Raw genomic sequence first — 24,713 nt, 5'->3', positions numbered from 1 at the left:
ATCTTGTAGGAAAAAACCCACCTAACATAAATTTGGTTATCAGCCTTAAAGCTCACTGACAGAGAAGAAATAAATGGCTTTAAGTTTTTTCACTGATTGCAATTTATTACAAATACACATATTCACTACTTACTATGTGTCTGCTGCACATTAGGAACAAAACCATACAGAAAAGTGCTTTCATTAAGTATCAGAAAAACTGCTATACACAACACAATACAAGTCATTTAACCACAATTAGGTATAAATCCCCTTGAATAGCTGAACATACTCTTCACAAGAAGTATGTAATATTCACAATTACGTATTCGGTATCAAGGTGCTTCAAAACAAAAGCACAAGTGCTTTTAAGACTGATCTCAACTGAAACGAGATATCTGAATTTGATTTCACATATAATTTCTTCAGGCATACTTTGCCACTTTTTTTTTTTAATGATGAACAGCAAAATTCCCCAAATGCCTTTAATTAAGGCATTAAAGTTGTCAGGCACTAAGACAATTCAAGATACAAATTAATCACTCTGCCAAAGGCAATGTAATGGCTCCTAGGGCAGCCAGAGCTTAGATGATTGGAAAAGCACAAAACTTATCCAGCTGCATGTAAATGTAAAGAAAACTATTCAACATATCAAGGACAGGAACTTCTAGGGGTTAGTTTCTTCTGCTGTCTTCCTGAGACTCAGAAATCTGTGGGACTCTTTAGTTGTCCACAACTCAGGAGAAAGCTCAACTCCTTTACCTGATGTGGAACTCTCACACATTGCAATCTCATACTCTTCTTGAATATGACACCATGCCTTCTGAGTAACAGAAGGATGTTCCATTGACAGACATAAAACAGACATAAAAAGCCTGAGAAATATGAACACTTCAGATGAGCAATTTCTGCAAAACACAAAAAAACCTTTTGTCTAATCACAGAGCTCTTTTCCCTCAGAAAATATCAAAGCTAGTTAAAACTTGGATGCAAACGCACATGAATCCTCATTTGTTAGATCCTTTTTAAAAAAAGAATAGGATATGCCCAAAGACCTTGTGTTCAGGTGGCCTGGAAGACTGCTATCACAACTGCAACTCAAATCTAAACTCACACACAGAGCAACTCAAACACAGTTAGATTTCCAACTGCTATCCCCTGTTTGTAATTACGCAGAACAGACAGTGTAACCATTGAAAAAAAAAAAAACTGAAAAAAGAAAATAAAAAAAAGAAAAAAAGGGAAAAAAAAGGAAATCAGTAACTTGTATGCACGTATGTTCTACTATGATGTGCCATCCATTCAGAGGTCTCCATGTTTTCCATGCCTCGCATTCTCTTACACAGAAGCTCAACCAACTTCTATGCCTGTGTTTTTGCTGCCATTTTGCTGGGTATCTGTGCACTTCTTAATCGATCATTGCTGCAGTTACATGTCAAGCAGCATTTTTCCTATAGGGCAACCCTAAAAGAAGGGGAACATGCTTTTCTTTGCATCCCCTGTTTACCCAATATTTTCAATAGCAGATTTTGGAGAAAGGGTCTCAAGCATGACCAGCTTAAACATAAATATGCCGCAGTTATGGTCAATACAGGCTTTGGTTTACATCAATATAATCCACACAGAAATATAATGCGAGTCAGAGGAACTGAAGTTGATCTTGTAACTTCACATGCACTGTGCGGAAATTTAGGACACTGTTTCATTTGGAGACAAACATGCCTCTTCCTCTTCTAACAATACAACCTTGTGTCTGGAGAGAGACATCACAGACTTTATGGCAGTTAAAGAAATTCTAACAAAAATGCGTAAGGCAAGAAAAGCAAACGGGATTACAATCTGCATAAGATGGAAAATTGCTGTGCTAAATTCACTTAACAAGCAAGTTAGAAAGAAGGCCCCAAGGCTTACACAGGGGTAGAGAGCCAGCTTGGCAAACATGAAGGCGTGCTCCTTGCCACCATACCTAGCAAAGGCATGCAAAGTTTCCTCTTCATTAAGGAGGGCTGTAGTCCATATTGCAAACTGAAATATGCTGGCAAAGAAAGTGATAACGCAGCTGACCTGAATGGCTTCTATTTCATTATGAGACTTCTCTGCAAATTCACTGGTCAGCTGGTAAGCTAGTGGAAGCCCACCAATGAAAGCCAGTGAAAGTATGTTGAGCAGTCCCATTAATCGGGTAGCTTTTGTTACATAAAGGAAAAGAGAGTGATGGACAAACCACAGGAGACCAATTGTAACAAATGAGCCAAAATAAGCAAGGTAGTTTGGCCCATATTCACTTAAAGCTTCAAGAAGACTGCCATGGAACTTCTCCTCAACTTCTCCAGGATCGGGAACATTGTCTTCACTGTGGAGAGAAAAAATACTTTACTTTGCATATTATTGTTATAAAAACACATCTGGAGCAAGACTGAACTATGCTGCTTTAGTTTGAGCAAGTACTGAACAACAAGAATCCACTCTGTACTTTTTAAATCTATCATTTAGAAACTGTTTCAAATAACAGCTCTGCAAAGAAATCATATATAAAAGGAAATCTGAATGCAGGTTGGAATTCCTTTGGGTTAATAGTCCCTACAGTGACTAAACAGCTTTTATTGATAAAAGGCTTTCATCTGAAAAACTTAACTAAACAAAAAAGGAAACTTTGTTCTTCAAGACTCTACACCCCAACACATATTACGCACACTGATGATCATTACTGCTGGAATGTGGGTGTTAGAGGTACCTTTGGTTTGTGCTCTGTGTCCTTACAGAAAATCATACTTTAAAGTAAATACTGTGCTGCAGATTTTGGAAGTCAATTCAATGTTTGATTAATTTTGTTTCCTCAAATATTACATACAGACAAAAGTTAATACATTTAACAAGATGAAGTGTAAGAACCAGCACAAAGCCTTACCATATATCCAAAATGAGCAGAGTTGCTACAATGGCATAGACTCCATCACTGAATGCTTCTACTCGTTCCTTACTCAGAGGCTCACTGAGGTAAAAAGTGAAGGTTTCTAAGCTATGATGTTCCTCCTCTTCACCTCTCTGACCTGGAAACAAACCCAGAGGCTTAATAATGAAAATAAGTATAAAATAAGGTTCAACAACCTACTGTGACCTCCCTTTTTCCCCATCTGTCAAAATTTTTCTTTAGACAAAAGGATGCCAGTCATCCACACATGTCAGTGACTCACATTTTTTGACATTTTGACAAACCTGAAATTGGTTTCTTTCAAAACAACTGCTTCAGGAACAACAACAACAAAAAACCTCTGTCCTTTAAACTGTATGGCAAACCATTTCCATCAAGTGAATAATGACTCAAAGCTGTAATGAACAAAACAAATCAAATGCTGCACCTCAGGAAGCCCTAATAGCTGTAGGGCCTCTACAGCTTGGAGAACTTACACTACATGGCAGAAAAAAACCTGTCTTGAGCATGGCAGATGAACTGGGATATCGGATTACCTCATTTAAAATAATTCAAATTCTTTTGTCAAAAGGTGTAGCTTTTATAAGAAATGTCAACTCCATCTCTAAACACTGAATGCAGAACTGCCTAGCTAGCCAAAATACACTGCTTCAGATGTAAAGACTGGACAAAGAAAAAGGTTAAGGTTCCACAGGAGTGCAAAGCAGGTGTAATTACAGGAAACAAGTAGTTAGATTAATAAGATATAATACCCTGAACAGTTGACTATTGTGAGGAAGTTTGATTTACAGGTGCAGCACTTGCCTGTTTGAAAATGTGTGACTATTCAGCATTGCAGAGAAGACAGTGATGAAGGCACAGAGTTTGCTTCCTTATGTTCTTCTATCTCCATGCTCCCTCTTGAGGAGGGAAAAGGCATAGACGGCCTGATGCCATCATTCATATACCTACATGTGTCTGCATGCACTTGAACTATCAGGACAAACCAGAAAGGTTTTACACTGGGAAATTATCTTTAAATGTGTTGTGCCTTACGCAAATCTCATCAAAATTATGGGAAAACAGGGAGCAAGGGAGACACTGTTTAGAAGCACATAAATAAACCCTAAAATCACTAGGTACCGAGAAGGAAAATGAAAGCAGCACTGAAATCACTTCATTCTGGGCTGCCTGTATAACATGTTGACAACCTGTTCTGAACATATGCCTAAGAATTTTGTTACTTACCAAGAACTTTGGTTTTACACCATGTAATTAATCGAGTGAGATGAGGAAAAACAATTACAAGTCCAAGAAGTACGTAAGACTGTTGGGAGAAGAAGATGAACAGTTTAAATATAGTTGTCAAAATATAAATTACCTTCCATATTTAATATGAAACTCTAACTCTCAATCTTAGAACTAATCACATTGAGAAAAAGAAATCCTGACTTTCAAAAACAAAAAGGCTCAACTGAAATGCTCATGCACCTCCTGAATATTACATGTGGAACCAAGTATTGCTTTTTCCTAGCTAATTTAGTACCAGTAATGAAGCAAACTAAAACAAGCAGGGAAATAATTCTGCTAACAAATTAAGCAGGGAATAACTGCTTTGGAAGTTGAAGAATTATCCCACAAAATCCTAATGATCCTTCCAATTCATGATGTTCTAAACTTCTACTATTTGTGTCTCAAAACCATGTCGGTGGGTCCTAAGTGGTTCAAGGGTTTTGCACAGAGGTAAGCATAGGAGCAACCAGGAAACTAATTTCACCATTGTTAATATTAGAAACAACCAAACTACAGTGAATGGAGTGAGGAAAAAAGAGTACAACATATTTTCATTTAAAACTAGGCCTTTTCCTGAGTGTGGGCTCATAACTGCTCCTTTCCTCAAGAGCAACCTGATTTCTCATAAACCTGGGGATTATTTAAATACCGCTAATTCCTGTGGAGTCTTTCTCAAAATTCAGTTAAATCCATCTTTTCCTAAAGAACAAGAGGAATGGAAGCTCAGAATACATTCAAAAACTAGATTTCAGTTCCACGTAGGGGTTCCAGAAAAGACTTGAAGCTATTAATAAGTAGGAGCAACTCACTGACATCACGTAAAGATGGAAGAGAAAAAGGCTGTGTAAAAGCGGTCCTTAGACAAAACTTGTCTTGCTTTGAGATGCAGGTGAGCTAACTGGTCTCCCTACTCTGCTCCTACATACACCCTAAGTTAGTGCAGCAATTGCATTCACTCTTCTTCAGTTTCTGCAATGTGGTGATCATTTCATGTGAGCTTCCATATTACCTCAACTATTTCTGATGCAGAAGATACTAAGGTAGGGTTTAGAAGACCTGCTTGAAACAAACAAGCAAAAAAAGCAGGCATAGCAAGTAATACTGTAGCAGAATATTCTTTTTAAACTATTCGAACTCATGGATCAAGTTACAGGTTGATACATGTGATTAAGTACATTCATTGCAAAACAGCAGTCATGATTACAACACCTTAGAACTGGCAATTGAGAAAGTCTGCATAATTAACATGGACATCATTATTTTCATACACAGTCCTAAAGACGGCTCATATAAACTGCTGCATCAAAGTTTTCCATTAAATGAGAGAACTTACCAAAGGAATAAAGAAAAAAGAAAAGATGGCTGCTAGAAAGCATAGAACTGGTCCTCTTAGGATAATCTTTAAGATATGACGTTTATAGAAATTCTGATTTTCAGACTCCTGTATCTGTTGATTCAGTAAGTGTGGGTGATAGAATCCATATGCTACTATCACAGCCTGCAAGGCAAAGAGCATTACTGAACTTATTACATATAAGGCATAGAACTATAAACCAACACATTCCAAAACACTTTCAAACTTATTCTTCACTCCCATATGGAAGGGTGGTCCTAGGAACTCTGAGATTTGACAATAGACTGCATGTGAAGATTTTAGTCTCCTCTACAGAGCCTGTCATGACCTTTGATCCTTAATGAAGAGGAATGAAGACCTCTGTAATAAGGAACTTAAAGCAACAAAGCAACTGCACGAGTGCAGCTGGACTTGAGGCTGAAAGTCTGTGTTCCCTCACCCACTGCTGCACAGCTCAGAAAGACATCAGCAAGAAAAGTAGTTGTTCTTTCCCCAAGGCATTTTTGCAAAGAGTGAGAAAGGAATTCTATGAACATTGAGATCAGCTGATTTAGTTGCATAAACAGCTTCATGGGACAGTGATCTTTTGTCCTATTTACAGGTACTGTATTATCACAATGGGGCACAACTTTGAAAAACAATGGTATACAAATAACATATTTAGCAATTTATGCCCCTCACTAAGTAACTTAATTTCAGTTCTACACAAGGAAGTCTATTTAAAAGTGAAAATGTAAATGGATAATACAATATATACAATACCTGTATAAGGCCAATGACAACAGCACAGACACTGAACAGGAAGATGCCAAAAGGTACACCTGGAAAGGAGGCCATTAAGGAAAACTGGAAAAAATCAACAAGATCATATATTTAATTAAGAAGCAATGTACGATTAACAGTAGAGAGACACAAGCACACTTCATTCAATACTGAAACTCATAAATCTAAATAATGATTTGCATTTCATCATAGTTCGATTAAATGCCATTTCTAGCCACAAATATATGCAGGCATCCCATCCCATCTAGAGAGATGGTTTTGCTCTGATGTTGACAGTGGCAAACCTTAGCCTCTCTGGCACTGTGCCTCCATATTAATTACAGAGTGGCTTGTACGTGAGCATAAAATTTAACTGGTTATGATTTTGGTACGATGTCATAGCTGTGAAAATTCTTGATATTAGGATACCTTTTTGAATCTTTTATTTTGTCTACCTCCATGGCTCCCTGTTGTATTAATTTCTGCAGCTTCTTTAGGGAAGGATAAAAAAGTAAAAGGAAAAGAAAAAGAAAAAAGAAAAGCAGGGTGTAGTATTAAGGTAACATTGATAGCTTTCCAAAAAATAATTTCAGCTTCAAGGCAAAATTAAAAGTATGTTCTCTTGCTGATAAAGATCATCTTACTCACCACAGCCTTATTTTTTGCATACTAAATGTAAGACATATATGCGTTACATATATGTTTTACACATACAACAGTCAAGATGAATTTTAAGCAACTGTTTTGTTCTGTTAATATAGTATTCATTTGCAAATATTCTTTTGAGGTCATATAACCAAAAATGGTGCAGATTTTAAACACAAACCATCAGCTGCCAGAATCAACCCTGCAGAGCAAATCAGAAATGACACCACAAACTCAGTCTAAATTACAAAAAGAAAAAGTCCTGCCATGTAAAGAGGAGTTTGAAACACCATTTTATCTATCTTACCAAAAATCAGATAACCTGGACCTTTTTCAATACAGTTGCTTTTTTAAAGGAAATCATGGGAATTTTTTTACCATGGGGGTGGTGAAACACTGGCATAGCTGGAGACATACACAGTCCTTGGAGACATACAATGTGAGGTTGGATGGGGCTTTGAGCAACTTCATCAGTTGCAGTTCCTGGTCTTTTCAGGGGCTGGACTATGGGACCTTCAATGGCCCCTTCCAACCCAAACTATTCTATGATACTATGACTTTCCATAACTGTAATTTCTGTTTCTAGAATACCCATTTTCTGCCAGGTCTAAAACATGCAATATTTGAAAGTTATAAAATAGCTTCATGAATTTTAAAGAAGTAACACTTAACTACAATAATGGATTCAGGGTTTGTAGTATATCAACAGTTTCCTGAATACTTTGGTAAAGTCTTTCCAAATAAATGAAGACACAAACACTGTAATTCAAACACATGTCAGATTTTAGAAAATTACTTACTGTATATGGCAAGAAGGTTATGATCATCATACAAGCCTAAAACAGAAAAAAGCATATTGAAACACTATGTATGTTCTGGACACATACAATGAGGACACAATGAGGACATTGCTTGCTTTGTATTTTACAAGAAGATCATATGCTTGTGCTGCATAATGAAAAACACACACGTTTCTAATGTTTCTCAGTTTAGACTACAACAAATGGCTGGTTTTGTACACATCTTCCGTGATCTATTCAAATTGTACAAGTATATTTTAGAAAACACTACAGTTTTGTTATCAATACCCCAGGTAAAAGTTTTACTATGGTTTTTAAGAGACTTATTTTGAAAGTAGCAATGCCAAATATACCAGACTTTCTAAATAGGTGCTTCTGATTTGTCAAGAACATTAATATCTGATTGTAAATATTTCATATCTAGAAAAGAAAAATTAAAAAAAAACCAGCCAAACAAAAGCATAGGAAAACGCATTTTCTTGAAAGCTACATTAGGTAAGAATTAGATGTCTTAGGCTATTCTAATATTTTCCTCTAGTGTTATCTCATGGAGCTCCAACAGTGCTTTTATTAACAAAAATAGAGTAACTGTGTGGTTGCATACTTTCAGAGAACGAAGTTTAAAACAACACTGTAAAATACTCAGTTCCCTCAGATGAACTTCAGACTAACCTGCTGTAGAGCTTCTTTTGCTTTATAGTAGAACATTTGCAAGTGAAAAGCAAGTTATTTATCAATCAGTCGCATTGAAACTAAAGATCTTTGTATTTTCCTGACTTGGAAGTATGTCAGAATAATGCTATTTAACATAGAAACTTTTGCATATTCACAGACACGCTTAGGTGACTTGTATCTGCTAGTTAACCATCCTGACATAGTCTGACAAGACTCACCAGATTTAAAAGAGCCAGGACATCATCTATGTGCTCTATCACCTGAAACAACCTGTCAAGGCAAAGTAAGGTTATCATGAGCAAGCTAACTCACAAAATATATTTTACAACACTACATATGAGTTGTACATTTATGATAGTATGGGAGAACCCAATTTCCTTTGCCTCAGAATTAATACACTATTCCAGGTGCTACCAAAACTCATGTAGCTCAAATATGAAAGTAATTTGTTAGAAAACTTTTAAAAGCAAGATACAATCAAGTTTAATCATGGAGCAGTTATTAAGAACCTGGTTTCTATCTGAATGGCAGAGTATTTTCAAAATTTTAAGGCCTAGAATAATTTCTTCTGAAGGGACAGCACCCAAAGAAAAAGCTTTCCTTTGCAAACATCCCCAGATTTTGTTAATGAAACTCCTCATTCGCAAAACTGTCACTTAGAATCAACAGCATCCATCACCCTCCACAAAACCCTGAGACTCTACCTCAGCATTTACTTACAAGCGAAGAAAAGCACTGTGATGAAGGAATGGATGCGAGGTATCAGCTTCCAGTATTGAATTACAGTATTGAATTCAGTATTGAATTACAGGTTGCACACCTTTATTGGAATGCAGCCAATCCACTTGCATAGTAATATTTGTAAATTTCAAAATTCAAACAAAAACTTCCCTGGTTCCAGTATGATGCCTGCATGCCAATTTCTTTTTAACCACCAAGACACAGCAGGTGGAGGTGTCCTCAGCTCTATAAAGTACAGAATCTGCAACATGACAATTGATTTTGTGACAACCACTGCTGAGGACAGAGATGAGCTTAAGGCCACATGTACAACATCAGTTCCTTTGTTGTGGAGCACGCAAGTTACAAATCTATGTTTTTTCAGCATAATTAGAAATCTAATTCCATCTAGCCTTCAAGATAAAATGAAAAGTAATTCTAAAATATATATATAATGCTTGTTTTTCTTTGTAACACTATGGCAGTGGTGTAAGAGTAGCTATTTACTGCTAAGGGTAGCATTTTTTTACAATGATTTTCTAATATTATTCAACAAAAGACAATTCAGAAGTCTGACAGCAAGACAGAAATACATCAGAGACATGGTTATTTCCTGCACTTTCTAGCTTTTAACTTTAAATACTGTGTTCCTACCTTACATGAGCTGCCCATGCCACTGTGACTATTAAAAAGGTCATCAAGTAGACAGCAATTTTTGCTAGAAGAAGCTGCTGAACACTTTCACCTAATTTCTGAAACAGAAAGCCACACCCAAGGAAACAAAATTTAAATATTATGTTACAAAATTATCACCAACATCTGAAAAAGAGATGCACAGTAATGTAATACATTTTTGGAAAATGCCTCCCAAGAATGCAGTTCCCATTCAACAATCTCTTTAGTACATTGTAGAGAAACCAGTTTATTAGGAACTTGTTAAGTAGGCTGAAATACGGCATTTGATGTACCAACACATCTCATCAATCTGTAAAAGGGCTTCCCAGTGCTCTATTCAGTCTATTCACCTTGTTATTCATTTATGCATTCCCTCATCACTGTTACTATAATAATGCATTTCAGAGGACTGCATACAATATAACTCTTTTAACTGCACAGCTCTGACTTCTTTAGTAGAAGCATTGCAGAGGTTTCACGTGACAATTGTTAACAAGGAGAAAGAAAAGGGCTTAACCTCAGCAAATTTTGCAAAAAAACACTACAAAGGCTTAAACAGACTCATATTTGCTGTGTTACAGATCTTATCTGAGCTTCTTAAACTAAGATTTAGGTTTGTTTAAGAGTAGAAAAATAAAAAAATGATAAAAGAAAAAAAACCTGTAAATGTTCTCAAAATTATTGGTGTTTCCTAAAATTTCTGGGTATTCTCAGAATTAATTTATTTAACGTAGCCTTCTTTTTCCACTTTCATTTATTCAAATTATATTTATTATATAATAACTGACTTTAAATGTAGCTTTCAGATTGTGCTATGTAAGTGGCTTCTCTCAGGGATGGTTTATCACCACGAAGACCAGATGTTTTCTAGAAGATGTTTTGGTCAGATGGGAAATTCATTTTTCATAGAAATGTAACTAAGATATAATCTGTGGCCTACAACATATAGCTCATTCAGGCTTTATGTCACAACATCTGCATGTAACACAAATCTTCATCTAAAAGTTTTACACCCGAAGTTCACCAGCTCCTCGCCCTATGTGAAATTCCTGTTAGGTTTAACGTTGCTTAATGGCTTCTGCTTTTGAAAGCCTCTAGCTCGAAATGAAGCGGGCGTGCTAAATGAGGATGTTACATCTACTTGGGAGGGCACAAGAAACAACAAACGGCACGCGATACCTGGTCAGGATGTATTTTTGTGTGAGCCACCGGCAAAATCTGAAATAACAAAATGCTCATTAGCACATGACGTTCTTTTCCTTGTTGAGCACTTCCCCAAAACCACACACCCTTCAGGTGCCCGCGGATCGCGTAGCCAGGAGCAGCTCTGGGAGTCACGGGCGCTCTCGGGCCGCGGCCCGGCCCGTCACGGCCGCCGACATGTCGCGACAGGGGGGCGGGCGCGGGGCCGGGCGGCAGCGGCGGTCGCGGCCCCGCCGGGCGGGCCGGACAGGCACGGCGCGACCGGAAAGCCGGGACCAGCCGCGGCTGCCCCAGGCTTCTCCCTCCCTCCCGCAGCCGGGCGCTCACCATCACGGTGGCGATGATGGACAGCAGCGCGTCGCTGTAGGCCAGCAGCCGGTGCGATGTCTGCGTGCTGCTGCCCGGCTCCGGCCCCAGCCCCAGCCCCGGGCCCAGCCCCGGGCCGCGCTCCCGCGCCGCAGCCCGCGGAGCCGACATGGCCCCGCTGCGCTCGGCGGCGGCGGAGGCGGCGCTTCCCCTCGCCCTCAGAGGGGCGGGAGCCGCCCGCTGCCCCTGGCGGGCGGAGGAACGCTGCTCTCGGAAACAATGGGATACATGTCCGTGAGTGGTCGTGACGCTGGGCATCCGGCGGCTGAAGCAGTAACCCCGCCTATAAAAGGCCTTCCAGTTTACCTCTCCGTTTTCCATAATAGCATCCTGCATCTAGTGACACTGACGGTGTTTTCTGCACCGGCCAGGAAACATCAACAGAAGAGGCAAAAGGAAAGCATGACTCTTACAGAAGCAATTGACTGTCCTCAAACGAATTCCCTTTTTAAAATTAGAAGAGCATGTCAGCAGTTGAGGGAGGTGATCCTGTCCCTCTGCTCAGCCCTGGTGAGTGCTGTCTCCAAATCTGAGCTCCTCAGTAAAAGAGAGGCTTGGAGCTGCTGGAGTAGGCCCAGCAGAGGACAGCAAGGACGACTGAGGGACAGGAGCATCTCTCTTATCAGAAAGAAGGAGGTAGGTCCATTCAGCCTTGAGAAGAGGCAACTGAGAGGGGAACCTCAGGAATGCCTATAAATATCTAATGGGTTGGTGCCGAAAAGATGGACATAGGCTCATCTCTGTGATGCCAATAAGATTAGAGCAAGCGAGCAGAAAAGCTGCAACTGAGTATGAGGAAGTTCTTCTTTAATATGTGGGTGGTCACATCGGAACAGTTTGCTCAGAGAGGTGGTTGGGTCTCCCTCAGTGTCTTGGGTTGCAATGCAAGATGTAACCAAAAGTATGTATTCTATTACCATCTGTTAAAACCAGATGTGTTCTTTATCTCTTCCATGGCCCATCCTCCCTCCAGGGGAACATCTTGTGTTAATGGGCCATTGAGTCTCACTGCATAAATTATATCATTCCATTGTGAGATGCTCCATCCAGGGGGAGGAGCCAAGCATTCCTACCTGGATATAGTCGGAGACTTGGAGCACCAAAGGCAGCCTTTCTCCATTGGATTGTCAGAGGAAAAGGGGTCCATCTACACCACCAGACCCTCAGAGGAAAATGATGCCCTTCTACAAGATCATTGCTTCAACAGAACCACATCTGTCACTGCAGGAGGACTGCAGCCACTATTTAATTGGACTGTTACCAACACCCTGACCAACAGGGTGTCAGGTTGTATTCCGACTGTCAGTGGGTTTGTTTTGGTTGGTTTGGGGTTTTTTTTGGGTTTTTGGTACTACTGCATTTTTATTTTCATAGTAAAAAACTGTTATTCCTATTCTCATATCTTTGCCTGAGAGCCCCTTAATTTCAAGATTATAAAAATTCCGAAGTAGGGGGATGGTTTACATTTTTCCATTTCAAGGGAGGTTTTTGCCTTCCTTAGCAGATACCTGTCTTTACAAACCAAGACAGTAAATGAAGATACTCAAGACCCATCTGCATATAATCCTGTGCTATTGGCTCTAGAATAACCCTGCTTGAGCAGGGAGGTTGGACCAAATGACCTGCTGTGATTCCTTCCAGCCTTAGCTGTTTTATGATTCTTTATTGATCTTGTGCAATAAAGACCTGTGGAGCTACAGGCCAGTCAGTCTCACTTCTGTGGCTGGTGAAATCCTCAGGGAAACTATGGTAAGGCATACGGAAAATAAAGAGGTGGTTAGTGACAGCCAATGTGGTTTCATTAAGGGTAATTCATGCCTGAATAATTTGGTGGCCTTGTGCAGTGGGGCTATAGAAGTGATGGGTGAGGGGAGAGCTGACCTCATCTACCCGGGTTTGTGCAAAGCATTTGCACCCAATGGCTTGGGTTGGAAGGGACATTAAAGATTGACTGTTCCAACCCCCCTGCAGTGGGCAGGTACACCTTTCGCTAGACCAGTTTCTCAAAGCCCCTCAACCTGGCCTTGAACTGTTCAAGGATGGGGCATCCACAGCTTCTCTGGGCAATCTGTTCCAGTGCCTCACTAACTTTATAATACAGAATTTCTTCCTAATATGTAACCTGAACCTACCCCTCCTTTGGCTTAGAGCCATTTGCTCTTGACCTGTCACTACACGTTTTTGCCCTAAGTCTTCATCTTCCTTGTAGTCTCCCTTCAGGCACTGGAAGCTCGCCTTCTTTTTTCCAGGCTGAACCATCACGATTTTCTCAGCCTTTCCTCATAGGAGAGGTACTCCCACTCTCTAATCATGTTGGTGGCCCTTCTCTGGACCCACTCCAGCAGTTCCATGTCCTTTCTGTGCTGGGCCCCCAGAGCTGGATGCAGGGTTCCAGGTGGGCTCTCACCAGAGCAGAGCAGAGGGACAGAATCCCCTCCCTCCCCTGCTGCCCACGCGGCTTTGGATGCAGCCCAGGACACGTTTGGCTCTCTGGGCTGGGACTGCCCATGGCTGGGTCTTGTCCAGCCTCTCATCTACCACAGTTATCCTGATGCAGGTGCAGTACCTTGCACTTGGTCTTGTTAAACTTCCTGAGATTCCCATAGGCCCACTTCTCCAGCCTGTCCAGGTTGCTCTGGAAGACTTCCAGTCCTTCAGGTGTGTCAACCACACCACTCAGCCGGGTGTGATCTGCAAATTTGCTGAGAGTGCACAGAATCTCTTCATCTATGTCACTAATAAAATATTGAATAACACTGGTCCCAGTACAGACCCCTGAGGGACACCACTTGTTACTGATACCCATCAGGACTCTGAGCCATTGACCACTACCTTCTGGATGGTCAATGGCCCACAGTCTTGATAGACATCCATGACAACTTCTGATACTATACTTGGACATATTGGAAAAGAATGGTCTGTGTTAACCCTTTGTGATCATGTATTTGTAGATAACATTATTGGAGATAAAAGTAATCACTTGAATATTTGTACTTGTATTTTTGTTAGAATTGTGTCCTTAATTATCCGGGTCCTATCACATGTTACAGTTGTTATGGCATCATGATTTTCAACTACTGTCAAACTAGACCCATGAAAATGGATAAAAGGCTCTGATCACTGTCCATCATAATACAGATGAAATACATGGTGTCTTGGAATGGGTGAAGAAGGATGGGGAGCATCAGTGGTGGGATACCCTTTTCAGATGGTCACTCACTGCTGTGAAAATTTTCAGTAGACTGTTTCACCCTGTTATTCATTTAATATTGACTGTTTCACTTTAATAAAAGCCAGGTGTGTAAAAACGTGTAATGATCCATCAGCTACACATAATGTCTGGATGGATGAAAGATGTTCAGGAGAGGGATAAGGAATTGCCCTATAGGGATACTCCAAAAAATTGATTATGTGCAGGTGTGATGGAGACACTGATTTGAAGGTGTGACTGAAGCCATAGCACAAATAATGTAGGAATGAGACGTAAAACCATGAGTTATGGTGGGAGATATTCAGTGAAGGGATTATGTGGCTGTGATAGCCACCTGATGGGAGCAATAGGTCACCAGGCAAAGGCTGAATGACCACTCCAATCAACAGAGGGAGTGACACTACTGGTTCTGTTCCATTTTGCTCAAACCCCACGTTTTTCTCTTTGTAGTTCTTCATATCCCTCATTTACACATAGTGTCTGCCCTTCCCTGCCATTTAAGATGAAAGTAACAGGATACTTGGCTGCAGTCTCACCCCCACTTCTCCCAAAAGTGGAAATGGGCATTTGAAATTCCCTGCCTCAAAGACCAATCTATGGGTTGCCTCTTCTCCCCAAAGAGGACACCTCTTTAGTAAGATTTCTGCCTCCAGCTGCATTGGAGAATGCATCCAGGAGCACCTGGGTGACTTGTACATAGCACTATACACTTATATTTTCTATGTCTACTGCCTTTATCACCATCAGTCTAACAGGAAACTACAGCCTGTTTGTTGTGGTCTAGAAATGGTACTCCCCAACTCAGCTCCCCAACCTCCCTAGACTCTTCCAAACCACATGCAGTTGGCTTGGCTTCCCCTCCCTTTTTTCCCTCCAGGAATGGAGCTGAGAATTGAAGGAACAAAAGGTGAAAATTGTGTTGAGACAAGACTAATTTGCTGGAAAGAGCAATGACATAAGGTATTATAGAGAATAGTCACAGCAACAGTAGTAAAAATGAAAGTATAAAGAAGAGAGGGTGATTTGCATGCAAAAATTCTCACCAGGGACTGGGACAATGAACAGTGTGAGACAGGTTCCCCACACCACCACGCTTGTTGGTCCACCAGAAACAGATGCCCTTCCTTCTGGAAGTGAGAAAGTCCCTTTTCTCCACTGCTGGCAGTGATGTTGTTTGGTACCAATCAAACAACACGATTCTTGGCCATGCCCCCTCCTGCTGATCTGGGCTGGAACCAGGACAGTGTTGTTTCTAAAAACCACACTATTGGTTCGTCTGTGTTTGTGAAAGCTCTTACTGAGCTCGAGCAAACTTGCAGCACTGAATTAATGAACCTCACTATTGGTGAATCACTCATTGGTGATCACTCATGTGGCCAGATTCCTGGTGTATCCCAAATGTCTGAACATTCACACTGAACACTCACAGTGCCTAGCTGTATACAATCAGAAATGAAGCCCAGATGCACCCAGCCCTCTGATCGCCCAGGATCAGCTGGAATGCCAGAGTTTTTCTTCTGCTGTATTTCTATGATCTTGAAGAAGCACTCAGAAAAATTGACTTTTCTTTGTATGCATTTTTTTTTCATTTTACATTCAAGGTTGGAGTTGTAGTATACCCTACTAAGGAGTATTTGTTGAATGAGGATATTTTGTAAGATACAATCACAGAATAGGTAAGTTTGGAAGGGATCACTGGAGGATACCTAGTCCAACATCTCTGCTCAGCAGGATCCCCTAGAGTACATTACACACAATTGTGTCCATATGGCTTATGAATATCTCCAGAGAAGGAGACTCCACAACCTCTCTGGACAATCTGTTCCAGTGCACTGTTACCTGCACAGTAGAGAAGTTCTTGGTCATGTTCAAGTGGAACTTCCTCTGCGTCAGTTTCTGCCCACTGCTTCTTGTCCTGTCACTCAACACCAAGAAGAGCCTGGATCCATTCTTTGGCACCCTCCCTTCAGATATTTCTATGCGGTGGTGAGATCCCCTCTCAATCCTCAGTTCTCCAGGCTGAGCAGGCTCAGCTCTCTCAGCCTTTCCTTTTAAGAGAGATGCTCCAGTAATCTCACCATTTTTGTCACCCTGCACTTGACATGATCCAGGAGCTCCATGTATTTCTTGCCCTGAGGAACCTGGAACTGGACAAAGCACTCCAGATGTGCCTTACCAGGGCTGAATAGAGGGTCAGGATCACCCCCCTTGACCTGCAGGCAGTGCTCTTCCTAATGCACCCCAGAATCCCCCAGGACCCCAGGACACACTGCTGGCTCATGGACAGCTTGTTGTCCACCAGGACACCCAGGTCCTTCTCCACAGAGCTACTTCCCAGCAGGTCACCCCCAGCCTCTGATGGTAACCCAATTGTTTCTTCCCAGGTGCAGGACCCTGCATCTGCTTTTGTTCAGCTTCAGACAGTTCCTCTCTGCTGATTCTTCCAGCTTGTCAAGGTCCTTCTGAAGCACAGCCTCTGGGGTATTGGCCACTCCTCTGAACTTCATGTCATCAGTGAACTTGCTGAGGAAGCATCTGCCCTTTCATCCAAGTGAACAAGCTGATCAACACTGGGCCCTGTATAGAACCTTGGGGGACACCATCAGTTACAGGCTTCCAACCAGACCTGGTGCCACCGATTAAAAACCCTCTGGGGTTAATCTGCCATTCAGCCAGGTTTCCATTCACTTCACCATCCATTCATCCATCTTCTATTTCCTGAGCTTACTTACAAGCACATCATGAGAGAGAGTGTTGAAATCCTTCCTGAAGTCACGGTAGAAAATATCCACTGCTCTCATCCATCCAGAAAGTTGTCCCATCGTAGAGGCAATCAGTTTGGTCAAGCATGATTCTCCTTTAGTAAATCCATACTGACTACTCCTGATCATCTTCTTGTAATCCAGTTGGACAGAGGTATCCTTCAGGATGAGCTATTTCATCACCTTTTCACATGGAACAACATAAAGCACAAGTACTTTAGAATGCAGTGTAACATGAATTCCATATGGAGGAGACAGAAATTATTATTTTTTTATTATTTTAATTATTAATGTTTTCCCATGCTTTGTATGAAGTGTTTAATGTCAAGATGTAACTTGATTTCAATGTGTATTTATTACACAAAATTGAAATATTTCCAAGCACACCGATCTCTGTATAGCTAGTATAATTTTCTACTATATCATAATAAATTCTGAAACTAAAGAAAGACAATTAAATAACTAACCGATTTCACAGGGTATTTGTGATAATTATTAACTTGATTTAAGGTCTTCCTTTTTATTGCTCTTCTCCACAGACACTTAAGCAATCATTGTTCTCTGGAGAACTGGCGTTTCTTCATGTTCTATGTTGAAAACTTTTGTTTCTAGGATATAAAGAGAAAAAGAAAAAAGGCAAGACAAAACTAAAAAATATGCAAATAGTCTTTTTCCTTCAACCAAGTCCTCTTCACATACCACTTTCCAGAAGGGTGGTTTTCACTTTTAGTGACTGGCCTATTGCAGCACACTATCACTTGCATTGCCACAGTAAGGCTGTACCTTCTCCAGTCATTGCAGCTGAGATATAGTTTTGCTTTATTTTTTTAAGGGTTGGCCTTGTCTTATTTGTTCAAGCGCTCTGCCTACATTACTGATTTCATTACCCCATGTACCTCACTACTGAGAAGTCTCCTGAAGTGAAGCCGTGCCTCTTCCTAGCACCAAGGACTTCAGATTTAATATACATGTCTTGTGAGATGTTTGCTGGTGGCCTGGTAAAGAATGTAGTTTACTCTTGATGGACAGTTGTAAATCCTTCTGCTGTCAGCTGTTTGTACCTGCATTTTATTAACATGCTTGCTGCTGTTTAACAGGCTTAGGTTTTCGAGCAACACTTTCAGAACTGATGAATGATTTAGAGAAGCTGAGCTCACCATGATGTGTTGCAGAAATGTAGAGCTGCTCAGAAGGACAAGGGTTTTTAAGACCAGACACAGCTGTTTTTTTCCTAGACAGCTTTTTGACACTGCTGTATTCAGGTGCTCTGGTGTGTTGTCCTGAATTCTGGAACAAGACAAAGGGAAACAGTGCTTCCAAATGGGCAGCACTTCTTTGCTCAGTTTGGATACTTGAGTCTATCTGCTTCCTGCTAGTGTATGTCCATTGAGACAAAAAGTATGAGTCTTTGAATTTTGAGAAATGTGAGAGCCTGACCATTAACAAATCAACAATTTATTGAACTAGGGCTCAATTATTGAGCTTTCACTTTAAAAATTCAAGGTAATGAACTTGTAATGAACCCACTGTCTTCATCCCTGTTTCTACAGGGATCACTGGAGGATACCTAGTCCAACCAAACAACATTTTGTTGTTTTAAAGTTCCTGACTTAGACACAGTGATGTGGAAGGAGAGAGCAGTGTTTCCACCTGGAGCTATTATGACCATATATCCTCACATAAAGAGAGATACATTTCTGCACAGTTCACTACTGCAGCTGAGTAAAAAGTATGGGTATTATTCCTAGTTGAAAACATCATTTACCTCTACAAATTCAAATAAAATCTGTGTCTTGTGTTAATATCTTAAAATGCTCTTTAGTTAGCACTTAGAGTAAAGAGTAAGAATGGAGGCTCAGGGAGGTCTGCAAGAGCACTGAACTAGCTTTGTTCACATCTCTTTCATAATGATACACTTCTGCACACTTTAGGAGGTTAACCACACTGATTAAGTTACCCACTTAGGAAAGAAGTCTCCGTAGCAGTGCATTGTAAAAGTCACACAGATCAGTCTTACCAACTGAATCTTTGGGGAACAAACAGGGAGGAGCAATGACATCAGCTGTTTGCAGTAAGACGTTACCTTTCCACTTTGCCGTCTGCCTGTGTTTCTTCTGTAGTCCAGTTGCTTTGGTTCTTTCTCACTTGCAGGCCTGCTAAAGATACCAAAATATGTCAAAAAACCCTAAAAACTATTTATTTTTACCTCAGAACCTGTTGCCAAAGGACATTCTGGTAAGTAAAAATGCTGATTGTATCTTTGCATTTATTGATGCTCACACAGAATGCTATCTGATGAAAAGTTCCGTGATATCTCCCCCCAGTGGAGAAAAGAAAAAAAACAAATTTATTATTTTGAAAAGACTGTGGATTAGCATTTTTTTTGTCTTTACTAGTATTTGTCTTATTTGTTTAGTATGCAATATAATCTGACGTCAGTAATTTTAAACTTTTGCTTGAGAAAAGCATGGATCAGTCTACAGGTAGAAGTGGAGCTACCACATATACTACTGTTGCAATTTATTTTTTTTTATTCTGAAATGAAAAAAAAAGTAGTTCTTTATGCACATGTATATTGCAGGTGATTCTCTGAAATGTTTGGAATATTAAGCATTAATTGGCATCAGAGCTGCATTGCAGATACTGCTGTAATAATGCGTATGTCTATTTGTCACATTGGTTTTGGTAACACAAGTTTACAATGAGTTTCGGATGTATAAAACCATTATATTTTCCAGGTCTTGAACTGCAAGATGATACTTCAGCTCTAATTGTTCACTAAACTCAGGTATCTGTTTGCAATAAAATTTATTTAGAAGCTGTGGAAACTGAGTTACTGGAGGAAGTTTGGACCTCCAACAGACAAGGTAATGACTCAAATTTACAGTAAAAGTAGAACTTTCAAATGGAGAATTTTAATGTTAGGAGTAAAATTAACATTACCTCTTAATTTTTCCAAAGTAGAAGAAAAGACAAAAAAAAAAAAAAAAAAAAGTGATAAATAGAAGGTGCTGACAAACACTTAAGATTGGCAGTGAATTTTTACTGATTAGAGGGAAATGGTACAGTATGAGACCAATTCTAGCCAGACTGCCCTGCCTCTGATGAACAGCCTAACAGCTCTGGGACCTCTGCAGCATGTGGCACCATAGCTTGAACTACCACTTGTTTGCTGTGAAACAGTGCACTGTATGTTGTAATGGTGCACATAGGCAATAAAACTTACCAGTAGTTAAAGGTTATGCCTTTCTGCTCAAGCCTTGGACCCTTAGGTGTGAATGAGTTTCTCAATCTTCAGAACTCAGTTTACCTCAGGGTATCAAACTGGCCAGGTGACGTGGCATTCCTGATTTTATGTTTGCTTGCACAAATGACTTCTGGGTCTGAAATTATGACCACATGTTGTTTCTGTCTTTCATCTTATGTCCTTGTGTCTTCTGTGGTCAATTTTTATCAATGAAGGTGAGATATAACTTATGGAACTGATCAGAATTCTTAGCTTTTGAGTAGCAATAAATTTCATAAATAAATGCTTAAGGTGGGAAATAATTCAGCACAAAGAACTGAAGACAGAATTTACAGTTATCAAGATGGTGGGGTTTTTGTTTTGCTTTTATCCAAGCCTCTAAATTTTTCGACTTACATTTAAAGAAATGCAGTTAGATGTTTACCTTTAGCTTTGTTTGGGTAAAGTGCTAGAAGTAAAATGTAAAAAGTACAGAAATTGCTGATTCATGTTGTAAAAATAATGTCAGTGAAGAAAAAACCTGTTTTCCATAAGGAAATCTCATGAAGACATTGAGACCACTGCAGCCTGTGTGAATAAAAGGGCCTCATGTATTTTTAGCACTCATGCTTTACTTTTGGTTATAATTTGTATTTGAGTGTGGTGGTATTGATGGGACAATGGCTCATGAAAACTACCTGCTAGAATTTCTCCCTTTTCCTTGTTTTTAGATTGTGATGAAATATAATTTAAGTTCTCATACTAGAATTCTATTTATACTTAAACACTGCATTGAATTACAGATCTTTTGGAGTACAGAACAACTCTACTCTTGAATTATAATTTCATCCTGAAGTGTGTATGCTTCCAGGCCAGATTACCTGTAAAAGTAAATAATTAAAGGTGAACTCTCAATTATTATTTTTCATTAATTTTCTCAGTGGGCCCTCAAGAGATGCTACTTTCAATTGGCAATTATGTGTGTAATTACACAGACTGTTACAAACTATCTGGGCACTTGGCTCACTAATAGAGATGATCTTGTAGACCCAGCTGTATATCTGTGTGGCTGAATATATTTTGGATGGCTTTTTTTTGTAATGATTGTGAGTGAAAATTAATTCATATTCCTCATGTTGGTTTTGCAGATATGCTACCTCTCTCTCAACTTGTAGTTTTGAAGTAATGACATGGATTACTTGCACTGGTTCAGTTATCCTGATGAGATAATCCAAATGTCTCCCCTAAATTGTTCATTAACTTTTAACAAATCAAATGTATTTGACATACTCAGGTCTCATGTGGAAAATAGGTCATAGCTGCTAAAGATGGTATAGGTAAAATCTTTTTTCTCAAGTGTTCTTTTCCTGAAACAGAAAGATCAGCAATTCAGAAATTTTGTGAGGGGCCAATGCTTGACCCTGAGAGAATATTTGCAGAAGCTTTTCTGAACCCGAATGAATCAGACAGCAGTTCATAATTGCATGAACAGACCTCAGTATAATGTACCCTTTTGTAGGGATAGCAATTCCTCTTGTCATCCAAAAAAAATTCACACATGGTATATCAGAGGTCCATAGTGCAGGTACAGGAGGGATAAACAGAAAACTTCTTGTAGAAGTGCCGACCTCTGACAGTCATAAGATGCAGATCAAAACAGGTAATACACACAGAAAGTGCAACACAGAGTTTAAAATAAGAGGAGAAGAATGCAAAACTGCTAAAGAAAGGTCTTAGCTTAAATACTTCTTCTAAAATTACTACAAGAGTATTTTATTATCCTGAAATTATCCTGATTATTTCAGATGCCTTTGCAGGCATTTTTCATTGTCCTCTCACCAAGGAGGCTGCTGGCCTGTGCAGGTGATAGTAATATGTCAGAAGTGACTTGAGGAGATGAGTGAAAACAGGGTAAGACATACCTTTTAGGGTTTGATAAAATTGCTACTAGGCAGATGCCCAAAAAACAGAAGTCTCTAGGCCACTGGAAATTACATTTTATTAAGAAATTGTTTGGGTTTTTTTTAATCACAAAAAAGAAATGTCTTATTTTTATCTTCTAGAAAAGCTATGTGATCAGATAAGTGATGCTGTCTAGATGCTCATCTCAGAATTGATCCAGATGCCAAGGTTGCCTGTGGTAAGTACAACACAGATAGAAAAACAAATTAATGAAGTACAACATGTAATCAACGTTGATATAATGTCTTTTGTTCCAAAATTCCTCCAATAGCTGGCTGCCAGTCAAGACTTTCACAGCCAGTAAAGAGCTCAGCTGTGGCACTCTGATTCAGAAGAGAAGGAAAAGCAGGAAAAAAGCTGCAAAAAATGAACAGAATAAAGGAAAGACATAGTGCTCCAGTGCAAATTAAAAACTGTGAAATGTAAGAAATACACCAGGTGGTATGGAAAAGTAGGGTTGTCAGGGTAGATGTTACTGATAAATCTAAGAAAATCAGGGAAAATGTGTGGAAAGATGTATGTCAAAGTGCATGTCTTCACAAAGTAATTAGGGCAATTCCCATTGTTCACAGGAGGGAAGATCATTTGAATGTGATTCTGATCAAAGTGGCTTGCTATTTTGTGTGACTTTCCATTAGGACTAGGCATGGATGTTGTCATTAGCAGTAGAGGCTATGAACACGTCACTGAATTGGATTGAGCTGGATTGTCACAGAAAAATGGAGACAGAAAGGGAATGTACCTAAAGAGCTTTCCAAATACAGTGATTTTATTTCTAAATTATGCCACCAAAGCCATAGTTACAGCACAGAGGACTAACAGCATCTCATAAACGCAACAATTGAATATTTTTAATCTGAAACATCTCATGTGATACACAGATGTGAGCAGAGAGATGTGAGGAGAGGGTTTAGCATATGTGTTAGACTTGATGAAGCTTGTATTTCCATACTTGAGGCAGTTATGCTTCTAAAACTGCTGAAAAAATGAAGATGGTAACAGAGGAATGCTGTAAAAATGTCAAGGAAGAATGTGTGTAAGAGACGTGAGAAACAGGTGTGCCATGATTACACTGACCTAGTAGATCATATTGTTGTACCAACTCTTTTTTGTAATTGTCTGCTATATATTTTTACATAAAACAGAAAAGTTTTCATACCAGATGGACTCTTGAAACAAAAAACAAAATAAAATATTTAAGTGATTCCACACAAAATTTCTGATGAAGTTGCATAGCTTCTTGCTCCAGGATCTTGTCTTGTAAAAGTTTTTGTGGTTGCCAAGGACAACTGGGTGAATTACTGTAATAAAAATATATCGAAGACTGGTAATACCATCTGTTAATAAATTATGTTCCTTTGGCTTCAGGAAAACACTCAGCTGAAATTCCTGTATTTGGAGAAACAGCCCTACATACTCGATCTGCTCTTAGAGACATTTGCTTCCAGCCAATGTGAAGATAGGATAATTGGCTACAACGGGCCCCAAATTCATGCAGGCTTTTAAATGTTCTTATCAGCTGAAGACAAGAGTTGTTGCAGAAAGACCCATAAGTATGCTAAGGCTTTACACTGAGTTACCTCTGCAATTAGTCTTTTGTTCACAGAACCATCTTCAGGATCTCTCTGTTTAACTGTGAAATAGTATAAGTAAAATTCTGATATTTTACTGTCATATTTTCTCTAGAGTGTGTGGCAAAAACTGGAATGATTTTGCTCTGAGGAGAGATCATATGCCAGGCTATAGTAGATTATCAACAAAATGTAAGAGGGACCCTTAAGGGGATAGGATATGAAGACTCTTCCAAAGGTGGGTGAGATGCATGGTGCTGACAATACTGATTGTGGGTTCAAAGGATATATTGTCCATTCACTTAAGAGTTGGACTTGGTGATCCTTGTGGGTCACTTCCAACTCAGAATATTCTGTGATTCTCTGTGATTCTCTAATGATATCTTACATGTGTTCCTTAATGGGTCTGTTCTGCATGTGGCCAAAGTAATGTCTTTTTTTGTCTTCTGATGAATAAAATGAAATGCGTATCCAGGTCTGGAAGAAGACTCACAACTGTTGTTGATATGTATTTCTCACTGATGATATCAAAGGAGTTATTTTAAGGTGGCATACATGTAAAAGACTTATTCTTGAAAGTGTCTGGTATCTCTTGCTT

The 24,713-nt window shown here is 39.6% G+C and overlaps 1 protein-coding gene and 1 long non-coding RNA gene across 2 annotated transcripts; one reads left to right on the top strand and one right to left on the bottom strand.

Moving 5' to 3' along the window:
- Nucleotides 1-84: 84 nt before the first annotated feature.
- Nucleotides 85-14,685, bottom strand: TMEM175 (transmembrane protein 175). Its single transcript, XM_086869433.1, has 10 exons — nt 11,345-14,685; nt 10,994-11,032; nt 9,794-9,891; nt 8,638-8,689; nt 7,745-7,780; nt 6,300-6,383; nt 5,517-5,681; nt 4,139-4,217; nt 2,888-3,029; nt 85-2,332 (listed from the first exon to the last, which is right to left on the bottom strand). The coding sequence occupies exons 1-10, from the start codon at nt 11,717-11,719 to the stop codon at nt 1,669-1,671; spliced, it is 1,734 nt and encodes a 577-aa protein (XP_086725559.1). The 5' UTR covers nt 11,720-14,685; the 3' UTR covers nt 85-1,668.
- A 2,829-nt stretch (nt 14,686-17,514) lies between these two features.
- Nucleotides 17,515-23,760, top strand: LOC147648357 (uncharacterized). Its single transcript, XR_015281102.1, has 3 exons — nt 17,515-20,223; nt 22,646-22,722; nt 22,816-23,760. It is a non-coding gene; the product is annotated as an uncharacterized LOC147648357 (long non-coding RNA).
- The last annotated feature ends 953 nt before the right edge of the window (nt 23,761-24,713 follow it).

The sequence above is a fragment of the Cyanistes caeruleus genome, chromosome Z (genome assembly GCF_971803275.1).
Source record: "Cyanistes caeruleus chromosome Z, bCyaCae1.hap1.1, whole genome shotgun sequence".
NCBI classification, from domain to species: Eukaryota; Metazoa; Chordata; class Aves; order Passeriformes; family Paridae; genus Cyanistes; species Cyanistes caeruleus.
Note: the sequence above shows the minus strand (reverse complement) of the source record. Positions and strands in the feature narration are given on the sequence as shown.

Excerpts from the sequence above, each read along its gene's own strand:
- TMEM175 (XM_086869433.1), bottom strand. The coding sequence starts at position 11,719 with ATGCAGGATGCTATTATGGAAAACGGAGAGGTAAACTGGAAGGCCTTT. Across the intron at positions 6,384-7,744 it reads TAACCTTCTTGCCATATACA|TTTTCCTTAATGGCCTCCTT; the intron begins GTAAGTAATTTT and ends GATTTTTTCCAG. Across the intron at positions 4,218-5,516 it reads CTTTTTTCTTTATTCCTTTG|TCTTACGTACTTCTTGGACT; the intron begins GTAAGTTCTCTC and ends TTCTCCCAACAG.